Below are 12,799 nucleotides of genomic sequence, written 5' to 3'. Positions count from 1 at the left end.
TAGGCTGTTTGTGGGATCTAGGGTCTAGGGGCAGAATCTAGGAAAAAGGCTTATAGGGTTTTAATAAGCAGGCTTAGGGGGTTCTAATGATGTAAAGAGGCTAGGGTTTGGATAAGGTTTCAAATTCTGTTGTAGGGGCAGAATTAAGTTGCAGGATTAATGGAGGTTTTAGTGAGGTTTAATGGTGATGGAAGAAGACTATAGATCAGGTTTGTGTAAGAGGGAGGAAAGGGCAGCAAGATACTTACTGTAATGCAGATATAAGGCAGCAGCTTGAAGAAGCTTGAATTGAAGAAAAGACCTCCCGATCTACAAGATGCAAGGAGTCGATCGGAGTCCACCAATCCCTTCACCTTGATATTACACATAAGGCAACCTTGATATTACTCACAAGGCACACTCACGATGGAGCAAAGGCAGCAACAAAGGCAGCAAGCATAAAGCTGAGTTTTTATTAATCAAATTCGTGTTCAATATATGGCCCCCTTAGAACCTTATATAAAAGACTCAAGATTAGACTTAAACACTAAAAAGGAATGGCCTAACCCAATCCTTAACCTATTAGCTAACTAAAACTGACTAGGAAATTGAAATAGACTAAAAAAAGAGTCCTAATGACTTAAAAACAACTTAAACTACTTAAAATAAAGAAGATTCCCTAGTAGCCAATAGGATATAAGAACCTCTTAGCCAATAGGATCACTTCACTTAAATTAGATCAATTGAACCAATTGGATGCAACCAATTTAAACCGGTTCAATTAAAAACACACAATAAAAACTAAGTATTGGGCTAATCCCGTATGCAACCTATGTACCCCTATTTTAGGCCCAGAAAAGTGGCCTATTACATTAGAAACCCATGGGATCAAAGGCCCAACATTTATGTAACCCAACCCTAGACTTATTTCTAATGAAACAAGCCCTATTTGGTGATGAATCTGCATCACAACCCTAACCCCTGGTTCAGATTCCCATATAAACCCTAGTTTTGACTACTTTGCTGTTTCCCTAAAACCCAAAACCCTAACCCTAAAATTTTGGATTCTGAATTTGATTCAAATCTGTGTCAAACCTGTCTTAATAGCTTCCCCTAAGCCTGCCTATTAAAATCAGATATAAATTACCCCATTCCCCCATACCTAACCCTAGAATTTAACCTAAAAACTCTAATTCTGCCCATTCGAGCCAACAGCCCCTCTTTAGATCCTATTGCTTGGCCTCTAGTGGGATTTTTCTCCTATCTAGAGCTACATTAAAGGGGGGGGGGGGAGGAAGAATGTCAAAATGGAGTTTAACCTCTCTTAAAACTTCCATAATCTCTAAATAAGCTGAAACCCAAACAGATCTAAACAGTTGGCTGACCGGGTGATGACAATTGATAGAGGCACCATAGGCCATAGCCATTATCAACTGGAGTCAACAAACCCAATTGTTGTCACCTCTTCTTCTTCTTGGTTTCCACATTAAATGATCATTAGCACTAACTCCAGTTGTATTGCTCTGCATTTCTTCTAAATTTTTGTTTATTGGACTGTTGGGCCCTGTAAATCCTTGATGAATATCAGAATGTGAAATAGGAAGGAAGCTCGGGTCATAAATGAAAAAAAAAAAATCATGGATGGCCCCAAAAAACCCATCTTCCTTGGAACTCAAAAACAACAGGAGAAGCTTGGCACGAAGATATCAGTGAGGCCTTTTTTATGTCCACGGATCAAATACCAAAGAACTTTAGAATTTTCTTTCTGTCCCACTCAAGGAGATCCCTTCCTTTCTGATAGCTTTCAGTTTTTGTTTCATGGCCCATAAGAGAACAATAGATTTTGAGTGAAGATGGTGTATTTGATCCTGTAACTAAATAATGTCTTGGTTTTTTTTTAACTTTCTAAAGCATTCACCCATTTATTAATGGTCATATCTCTGTCTCTTAAATTTCTTTTCAATTTTATGCAACAAACAAGCAGAAATATTAAAAGTTGTATTCACTCTCCATTCAGTTTCTATTTGTTTTCCATGTACTCTCATCTCTTTGCTACCAAATGAGCATAAAGGATGAAGACATAAAACCAAATAAATAGATCCATCATGACACATTCACAGCCCAAAGGTCGTAAAAATTTGCATTCAGGGAATTATGATGGACTCTAAAAGCAATTAAAAATATGCAAGTAACAATCTACCTTAACATCTAGAACTGGACAATGGCATAACAGATAGAGAAACAGAAATACTAAAATGAGCGCAAGAATACACAAAGAAGATGAAGAGGATGCAAACTTAAGGATGAATAATGAATTGACCAAGTATACTAGTTTTGTTCCATTAACATAACTGCCCAATAGCATAGCTGGAAAATATGTTAATTAGAAGGTGCCAATGATGTATGGGGCTACCGGAGTACTGTGTGATTGACACATTCCTTTAAAGCTTAAAGGAAAGTTCTACAGGACTGTTGTCCGACCTGCTATGATGTATGGGGCAGAATGTTGGGCAGTTAAGAAATGTCATATAGCGAAGCTATGCGTTGCAGAGATTGGCATGTTAAGATGGATATGCGGCAAAACTAGGAAGGATAAAGTGAAGAACGAACGTAATAGAGTTGATGTAAGAGTTGCCCCGATTAGTGACAAGATCCGAGAATGTCGTCTGAGATGGTTTGGTCATGTGCAATGGAGGTCTGGGAACACCCCAATAAGGACTGATCTGATTCCGATTGAAGGAGCTAAAAGAGCTATGGGCAGGCCTAAAATGACAATAGGTGAGGTTTTGAAGAATGACATGCATAGTCTGGGTCTTGTCACTCTTGTGCCAAGTATGACCTCAGATAGAGCTTATTGGAGACCAAGGATCCACGTCGTTGACACCATGTAGCTGAGATTTTCCTGACTGTCTGGGCTATCCTATTTCCTCTTACTTTCATCTTTCATTTTTTATTTCTAACTTTTCTTATCTCATTTCTTCTTTTTATTTTTATTTATTTACTTATTTATTTATTCTTCATTTCTCTTACTTTCCCTTCCCTTTGTGAGGACCTCAGTTTTCCCTACTTTGTTTGGAAAGGATCCATGTAGCCCACCCCATTTAGTTGGGATAAGGCTGAGTTGTTGTTGTTAAAGGTGCCAATGAATTACTTTACACTTTCCTCACAGCCAAGAAATTGGTTCTGTAAATTTAGTAGATATGAGTATTTCAGAGAACTATGAACAAAAAACCAATGCTAAAGCTAACAAAAAGGGTATTAAACAGCCTAAACAAAGAAGCAGTTTAGCGTCAATCCCTGCTTTCCCCATTTATGTTAAAATCAGTGCCCCATTCGTCTAACAGGTTTAGAGAGATTCACATCTTTCAGGAAGCAATAGAAAGATATATTATACATACAAACTAAGAGCAATATATTGTAGCTTAACCCAATATTTTTGTTTCTTCAACACTCAAGAAGCATTCGATCAGTCTGTTCACTACTTTTTCGTACTTTGATTGAGTCTAACAGGTACATAAGATCCACCTCTTCAAAGGATATTACCAAGATATCATGAAGAACATAGACTCAGGAATATAGCCCAATCCTCTCCAATAATTTTTATAAAGATTACCTCCGCTACATGCCAGATATCCATCTAAGATGCTCCAGGATATTATTATATAGTTGCAATCACTCTCACCAGTTTACACCTAATACTCAAACACCCTCAAAAGTAGCACACACTACTTTTAGTAAATAATAAAATAAATACTAAAGATGGCACTCCTCTGCAGCTAGAATGCCCAGTTGGATCCTCTGCTGCAGGAACCAGTGTAGAACTACAGCCATGAGATGCCACGGATGCCAAAGTTCACCCCAAGGCAAAATAATTTTCAGACATAAAGATTTTTACCTACTCATCTAAAAATTTTAGTTTATTCAAATGTCAATGAAACAATTTTCTCAAATCCACACATCCAAAATCTCAAAAGTGGAGCCTTTTTTAATTATACTTATACAACAACAACAAACTCAGCCTTATCCCAACTTATTGGGGTCGGCTACATGGATCCAAACAAAACAAAGTAGTGAAAACAAAGTTCTAACCAAGAAAGGGAAAGAAAAGATGGGAAAGGAGGGATGGGGAAAGAGGTGAGAAATGAAAAATAGAAACGAAAAATGAAAGATGAGAAATGAAAGATGCAAAAATAGTAAGAGGACAAAGTCATAGCCCAGCACGATGTGAGAAATAATTTAGCCTTGAGCTTGTGAGTTCTATGAGAAACGGAGCATGGTTATGTAGAACTGCTCTATTATGGGCCGCAGTAGGGAATCCTTGGTAGGATGCCAAGGCTGGAGTTTGTGGGATTCCTTCTCCACAGTTTGATGTAGATCAATGGCAGAAATCTGCCCAGATTTTTGTCTTCATCGAACCAGCTAAGAAGGCCATCAAACCAGTTTTTTTTCATGCCAGATTTAAGCCTATGTTTTGGGCCTAGATATTTCCAAATTATGTGCCTTTGATTAGCAGTAACTTGGGTGATAACTGATGGCTTTCATGGGTCCCACAGTCAGCTCTTATGGTGAAGAATTTGGAGATAAATCAAGAAACAAATCCAGTCTTGCGTATTGACTATTTTCTGGGAAAATTGGTGATTGCATGAAGTATCCTTTGGAAGATTATTTTCCATATTTGTGGGCCCCATGCAGAGGAGATTAGCCTTGAAGATCAATTGTTACTTGCGTGAAGACCTTATTTCCAAGGGAGATCGAGCTATCAAAGAGCTTTATCTACTTTCTATTTTATTTCTTTGTAATAGCTATTAGTTAGGATTTGTTTCTAATTCCAGTTTTCCAGATTTAGACAATAGGAGTTCCGAATTTATTTGTTTTCTATTTTGTAATAAGGAAGGTATTCAATTTGGATTTGCAGCCTATGTATCGCAAATGCATGGGGGATCTCTATCGTAATCGATTTTTATCATAAATATAAGAAGGAGAAAACCTCCCTTGATTGGTTTTAGAGTTTAGGAAAAAGGAAAAATGCTTTTGGCTGAGAGATACAGTGGCAATATGAGAGAGTGTTTGAGGTGAGAGACCTTGGCTGAGATTCCCTTGTTGAGTTAAGTGGGAGGCCCTCTCTACAGTAGGTGAGATTCCTACGTATCCTTCTCCTTCCCCTTTCTTCTCTAATTTCCTATTTTCTTTGTTTGTTTCTATTTTTATCCTAACCACACAAAAATTCAGCATTCTGTTATTTGTCACTTCGATTCTGGGATCAGACAGGTGTGTTAGTGTTTGTCTCTACCAACCTATTACCCCTGCATTACAGTTAGGTGAGAAGCCTAACATATCCTTTCTTCTATTTTCTATCTACCGTTTCTTTTTTCTTCCATTAAAAGGTCAAATTCTGTTCTTTAGCCTTACGCATGCTTCTTTTCTTATATTGTTTGCTATCTTGATTCTTGAGTACTATTCTGTACACTAACTGTTGTTTGAGTTCCTTCTTAAGTTTTGAACAGATTTTTGGTGCTGTAGTTGATTGTATGGCATCCCATCAATCCCTCAAACTGTTGGTAGTTCACTGCCTTCTATTGGCTTGGCTTCTAATTCTGTCCTGCTACTTTGTATTTTCTATCATAGTGTCAATGCATCGCCTAGGCGCCTAGGATGCCCAGGTCACCTTGTTGTGCCGCCTTGTGTCTAGGCCACCCTCCAACGCCTTGGGCATAGTTCAAGGTTTTGCCAAAATTTCGCAAAATATTTCGGTTTCGACAGATGTCAAAATGAAACCTTGAATGATACACAAAGATTTCAGTTTTTCAATCAAAATTTCAATGTTTCAAAGATAATTCAACAAAATGCATTGCTTCACCATTCCTTAACTATAAACTGTAAGGTTTTGAATGCATTTCGTTCACTTCGCTAGTTTCACCTCCAACAACCCTACAAACCTGGTTTTTTGTGAATTTTTTGCCAAATCCCTCTCATACAAGCGTGGACCAAGTTGTTGGGCAGTATAATAGAATTCTGTGTGTTTTAGGACTGAATTTTGTGTGGAATAGGTCATATTAGAGAATGTATACAGCAGCGTACAGCATACACTACCAACCTAGAATCCAAAGTGAAACAACCATTTTGGGTGTGTGTTTTATTAATCGAAGGATTCCACTATGTTTAGAGGGCCTAATAGAAGTTTTGGGACCTAATTTGATCATTTGGACCTTGAAATCTTCACTCAAAACAAACCACCAAAACCTTCCAGGTTTCAACCAAAATTTTGCGGTTTCCCAAAATATTTCTGTTTCAAGTTTGGTCAAAAATCATGCTCAAAACTGAAACCTAGAACTATTGCCTAGGATCGCCTAGAAGCCATGACAACTATGTTTTCTACACCCACTTACTAATCTGTTCCTTAGTTGCTATTTTAATTCTCTTACTATTTTGTTTACACTCTCACACTTTAGTTCCTATTTTTTGTTGTTTCTAACCTTAAGCTTCTAATTTTTAGTAACTTTCTATTTTCATAACTGCTTATATCTTGCAATCTAAACGTCGTTCACTTTTAATTTTGGCAACTCATTCCATACATCTAAAAGGCCTTGTGACCAGAGTTGCAACCAGATCTGATCACCCTAAACCAGGCTGCTGGTTTGTTGCTAATTAGGGTTATTATTGTGCTTGTTGTTCAAGAACTTTGTAGGCTATTGGTTCCCAGCTTTGGCTAATTAGATAGCCATTAACTTCTCACCTCAACAAAGAAATGCATAGCTTTTGAGAGATAAATTAATTGTTCTACAACAAATACTGAATACCAACCTAATTTTGCGGGTTGGCTTAGCTGCACCAGTGACATTGACAAGCTCCGCCTCCAGCTCTTTTTTCTTGAAACAATCATGAATTGAACCACCAATTTAGCCATAAGATATTGAATTAATTACATAGTCCACTTCCATGTAATTCATCAATACATATACTAACCATAGTATCCCGCATCTTCTCAAACAAGATTGATTTTACAGGGTCTTTTCCAATCCAGCGGCAAAGCTCGAGTGTCAACCCTTTAGAAGATGCACGAACATTTTGGTCTTGGTGGTCAAAAAGTTCAGGAAGCATCTTCAAAATTCTTTTGGGTGGAACAACTTTTGCACCAAATTCACTGAATGTAAAAAAATATAGATATCAATATAAAAAATGATAAGAGGAGGAAAAGAAAACAATATAGCCTCCATTGACATTTTCTAAAATGCAAACCTAAGGGCTTGAAACATGACGTCAATAGCCGGCACAACTGCTTTAGGAACTTTATTTTTAATTGCTTTCTCCATAGCATCCTGCAATTCCCACATTATCAAGGTAATTAAGGGACTACTCATATAACATGTAAAATCCAAAACCTACAGGAGAAAAAAAACCAACAGCACTAGAAAAGAACAATGACAAGAAAATCATAACAAAATACAATCAAGATTAGTCATTTTGATCTCAATGGTCATTCTGTACCCAGGATTTAGTGTTATGAAATTTGACTCGAATATTTCATTTTGCAAGGGAGAGAAGGATTAGAAATTGGGGAAACATTAGGAAAATGAATGGAATATTTTAACCAAACCACTAAAAAAAGTTAAAAAATAGAAAATGCACTGTTAACTGCTATAGACTTAAAAGAGAACAACAACATAATAACTAAAAACAGTAAAACACATTAGACATAAAAATAGTGACTAGCTTATATGCCTCACAAACAAGATCCATTACCATTGGAATTCTGTTCTTTGTCCATGACATGATAAACAAAGATATAACTCCCTCTCCATGTCCACTATCCCTCAACATTACCAGAAGGAATTACAGGTGTTTCAAAAGCCATCATCCCTATTGTGAGCAGTGGCAGTAGTGCTGCTGCCCAATAAATCTGTACAAGGTAATTCCAATATAAAACTGCTCACTCAATAAGATGCCAATTCTATTCCCCAATGTTAACAAAACAACCTCGAAGCCAATGATGAGTCATGTGGGCATACACCACAACCTTAATAACAAAATTTTGCGAACAGGCCATGGTTACTCATATGATTGTGTGGAAAATAGTAACATGACATATTTTCCTCCATGTCTGGACTGACCCTCCCCAGACCCCGCAGTGGTGGGAGCCTCATGCACTGGGTACACCTTTATTTTTTTGCCTGGATTGACCACATGCAAAATTTATTCTAGTTCAATTGCTCATCATCCAAAAGAAAATTAACCTAGATCTCCATAAAATATGAACAGAACTACAAGACAAAAAAGTTACCAGAAATGCAATTTCTCACCAGGACTAACAAGAGTACATAAAAATAGAGATGTATATTCAAGGGCTAGAACCAAGAAACATGAGAAGAAAAACAAGCTCAGTTTTTAGTATTTGGCCTCTAAAATTCTAATTAAAGTTCAAATACTTCGTCATCAGACGTCTTTTTCTTTTTTCTTTTTAACAAAATGCTGTAACTACTTTAACACATGACCAGATAAAATGCATCAGCAACATCTCAAATATGAGAAATTATTGATATCTATTTTGGAAAGATATAATATGTAAACATCAAATACATAGGGCTATACTCCAAGGAAGAGGTGGTGGAAAGAGGTTTTCATTGGAGGGGTAAATGTTGATAGTAATTGGATACTCAAACTAAGGTTTATTAGAGGAGTAGGTATAGATTCCAGAGTTGGAAAAGAGAAATAGGAAGTTAGGGCTTGGGAAGGTTTAAAGGAATGAAAAGAAATCAGATTCAATAGGATAGAAGAAAATAGAATAGAGGAAAGAAAATCAAAGGATAATAAAGAGAATAAGGCCCTTCCTTAGATGTGAAGTTAAGTAAAATAAAATTTACATTGGAAAGCTGGCGTTAAATGAAAAGGCAATTACAAAAGAAAATTTTTAAAGTTTTTGCTGAAAAAAAAAATTTGTTGTTAGGTACTTAGGTGGCATGAGAAACACTTAGAGACCACAACATATACAAAGCAGAAATTGAAAATTTCTCACGTATTTCTGCAAAAGATGGAAAATAGTCATTTGGGTAAAATATTACGCAACAAAAAAAAATGCGACCCCAAAAATATTCATCACAATTAAACACATGGAAATTGATTTTCAGCATAAACTATGTTGATCACATTCCACTCACTTTCATTCAATTATCTTATTATATTTTACCAATGAGATTTTTATTTCACTTGACTTCACATCTAACCAGACCATGCTCGATGCATAAGCATGCCAACTTCACGGTTTCAAAGAAAATGGTAGCTGTATCACCAGCAGCAGCAGCAGCAGCAGAAACAATCAAATTCTGAGGTAGAACCATCATCTGTGGATGATTCCTACAGTAAATATGGATAATATCTAATTTAATTCACTCATGCATATCTCCAACTAAATCTGTCACCAGCGACTTTTCAGTTGTTTTTTCTTTCTCGCAGACCAAATCTAAATCAATAGTGAAAAGGGCAGTGATGTTTTGTAAAGGACAACAAAGAAAGCATTGAAACACAAAAATTAGGTATCCTCACTCCAATAAATCTGGATGGAAGCAACTCATTAAACATAATTTTGGGCTACTTGGATTCCTCATTGAAAGAGGCCCAACAGTGAAGAGAAAGAAAGATGGGAACCTTGAGTTTGATGTCCTTGGTGCAGACACTTACAAAAGGATCACGATGAGCAAGACTATAGCTGCACTTCTAAGTTTTTTTAACTCAACGCCTTCCATGAAATTATAGAATCAGCAACAAAAAAAAAAGAATTCAAGAATAGAAGATTGTATAAGTCAACACAAATTTCTTCAGCTTCATGGAGTATTTTTGTTATTATTTTCATTTCCAACCCTTGAAGTCTTGAACATTATGGGATGTAGGTTTCTTGACTGTAGAACATTCAATTAATAAAAGGGCGTACCCAGTGCACAAGGCTCCTGCCACTGCGGGGTCTGGGGAGGGTCATAATGTACGCAGCCTTACCCCTGCTTTCGCAGAAAGGCTGTTTCCAGACTCGAACCCGTGACCACCTGGTCACAATGGAGAAACCTTACCATTGCACCAAGGCCCACCCTCAGGATACTCAGTTAATATTATATAATAATATAGAGAACTATTCCTTCGTAGAGAGTTGCCAGCAATTTAAGAAAGTAAAATAGTCAAGCATATACTTCTCTGTGACCCATGTTTCATCAAAACTTTTCAGTTCTTTTTCCCATGAATGAACAAAGAAATGTAAATGCTAGTTCTTAAATGAAAACCTGAACCGAATCAAATGCAACTGCATATCAAGCAATGACAAGGTTTTAGCGAGAGGAACCAGTTATATCATGCATGAGCTTACAGAGTGAACCAACTACAAGTCCATGCCACCAATCAAACAAATAAAGAATGACAGCTAAGAGTTTGGCCGCCCATGTATTCTGTTTCCAAGACCTATCCATTGACAAAACTACCAAAGACGGACAGTGATATCTATGCTGAAAGGGAAGACCCAGATAAATCAGGGTGTGAGAGCATCAAAAAATCTTGCTCAAGGCAACTAACAACGGCATCCTTGTTCTGCTTACCAGTTCCAAACACACACCCCAAGGTAATTAGATGCTTGTTCCCAACTCCCTAGTATGAAAGCCATAACTGATCACAAAAACAAAGACAAACTGATTTGCATCCAATCTTAATTGGCTACAAAGAGAGCTTTAGATGTAAAATGTAGATCATAACTTAAATTCTATAGGTTTTGATCTGATGATCATTGAAGGAGATTCAATAACAGCTATCCATAGCATGACATCTTAAGAAGACAGAAGAGTGCAGAAGCTAACTCACCAGATTAAAAGGGCAAGACAGTTCCCACCACAATGAGCAGCATGCAATATTACGGCAGATGAATGAGTAAAGGGAGGCACTGGAAGAGGAAAATCTTTACAATGGATCTAATCCAATTATAAAGTAGATATGTAGTTTTGTGAAAACGTTATCACTTCGATGTCTGACCCCTCAGATTAGACTTGGAAGGTTTTCTCATCTCTCGATCTATTAGGCATCATGCCAATAGGCAGGGTTGTATGTTGCAACATAGAAGTCTAGGACTGCTAATTTGTTGTATACTAATTAGGTTACCACCTTTGGAGGCTTGTTTTATCCTCGTCATTTATTCATTAATTAGATGTTACTTATCCAACGGAGGGGATAGTTTGTTCTAGTATACTAGTTAGGTTACCTCCTTTGGAGGCTTGTTTTATCCTCTTCATTTGATTCATTCATAAACTGTCACTTATCCAAAGGAGGGGAGAATAGTTCTTTCATTCATTTTGCAATTGTAAATCTCATATAATGGTCTGCTCTGCATCCATTCTATCCAATAAAATCCAAGATACTCACTAAAATAAATTTAAAAAAAAATTCCCCATAATGAACGAATGCTCAAATCTGAAAACAGGTGATTCACTAATAGGAGCATAATAATTGACATTATAATTAGGAGAACGTTTTTCTCCACCATGGTTGAAGGAAAAGTGCACCCATCTAGGATCATTACTAATCTGCCCCCTACTGTAAGAAGTCAATAATGCCCAACCCACTCTTCCCGATGCGAGACACCTAGACCCATCGGTGGAGTGGGTGAAGGGAAATTGCCTCCTTAAAATTGTGCTGAATTTTGAACTTTTATGCTTCCATCCCTCCCCCACCCCCTCACTTTTTTTTTTAACGAGATTTTAATAAGAACGGCAAAGATGAGAGGAAGACAAAAGGATAAAACCTCCTGCCCAAAGAGGCATTCCCCAAACTTAACTTGAGAGACATAAAGAAAGGTAGTTCAGGAGAATTTCTCTAATCACTAATAACTAGTAGAATTGCACTGCTAAACTTTGCATTAACAAGAGACAGAGAGCAACTGGCAACCATATTCTATAAGCTACAATGGCTTACCAGAAACACTTCTGTGGCCTCCAACTCCACCCAAAGCAAGAAAATCATTTGAGCCTTCTCCACGGTCTTGGGCCGACCAGTGAGGCACTTGGCAACAACAGTGTCGCATATTTCTTTGGCGAATCTGAATTGAACAACAGACATTAAGGAACGGGATTACCAAAAAAAATAGCAGACACAAGTTCAAAAAATTTAAGAGATATATGCATACATACGCATGCAACAAGTAAAAATATCCCCTAATAACAAAGGAACACCTTACCTTCCAGCATCGGCATCGGCAGCCCGTAAGAATGCAATTAGGGCATCAAGGGCCTTATCTTGTACAGGAGCATTGGAATCAGCAACCGTCTTCTTAAAAAAATGACCTGAGCAAAATAAATGTTAGCAACGACGCATCAAGTGAGATCAACAAGCAGACAAAGAAAAATTATCATTTGATCCACGTAAAAACAAATCAATATATCAAATCTACAAATGCATTAGCGCACAATGCAGATACAGAGATCGATCAATCAAATGTCAATGGAATAACGAAACAGATCTGTGCCCTAGAAAGAAGAAAGATAACTCACCGAATTCTCTGAGACGTGGATCTTTAGGATCAGTAAAGGAATCGAAGACAGCGACAAGGTCTATATTCGCATCGTTCCTAACCTTCCAGTTTTTATGTAACAAACGATCTTCCCATGGCAGCTTCTTCGCCTCTTTTAACAATTTCTCGTCTTCTGACATTGTCTATATTTTCTCCGAAAACGCTTATCTTTACGTCTGCAGAGAGACTAAAAGATATCGAAGAAGCGATAATGAACCACAAACTCTTTCTCTCTCTCTCTCTCTCTCTCTCTCTCTCTCTCTCTCTCTCTTTTTCTTTCTTCTGTCTCTG

The 12,799-nt window shown here is 37.2% G+C and overlaps 1 protein-coding gene across 8 annotated transcripts in view; it reads right to left on the bottom strand.

Moving 5' to 3' along the window:
- LOC122639766 (protein MOR1) overlaps positions 1-12,778 on the bottom strand; it is a 68,415-nt gene extending 55,637 nt beyond the window's left edge. For all 8 annotated transcript variants that reach the window (XM_043832716.1, XM_043832710.1, XM_043832714.1 and 5 more), the window contains exons 1-6: positions 12,489-12,778; positions 12,176-12,281; positions 11,914-12,037; positions 7,216-7,295; positions 6,943-7,120; positions 6,781-6,845 (exon numbers count right to left, since the gene is read on the bottom strand). In XM_043832716.1, coding sequence (XP_043688651.1) covers positions 6,781-6,845; positions 6,943-7,120; positions 7,216-7,295; positions 11,914-12,037; positions 12,176-12,281; positions 12,489-12,648 — 713 coding nt within the window. In that variant the 5' untranslated portion in view covers positions 12,649-12,778. The remainder of the gene's footprint in view (positions 1-6,780; positions 6,846-6,942; positions 7,121-7,215; positions 7,296-11,913; positions 12,038-12,175; positions 12,282-12,488) is intronic.
- Positions 12,779-12,799: the final 21 nt, after the last annotated feature.

This window comes from Telopea speciosissima, chromosome 9, assembly GCF_018873765.1.
Source record: "Telopea speciosissima isolate NSW1024214 ecotype Mountain lineage chromosome 9, Tspe_v1, whole genome shotgun sequence".
NCBI lineage: Eukaryota > Viridiplantae > Streptophyta > Magnoliopsida > Proteales > Proteaceae > Telopea > Telopea speciosissima.
The sequence above is the reverse complement of the archived record's forward strand: the minus strand, read 5'-3'. Positions and strand labels throughout refer to the sequence as shown.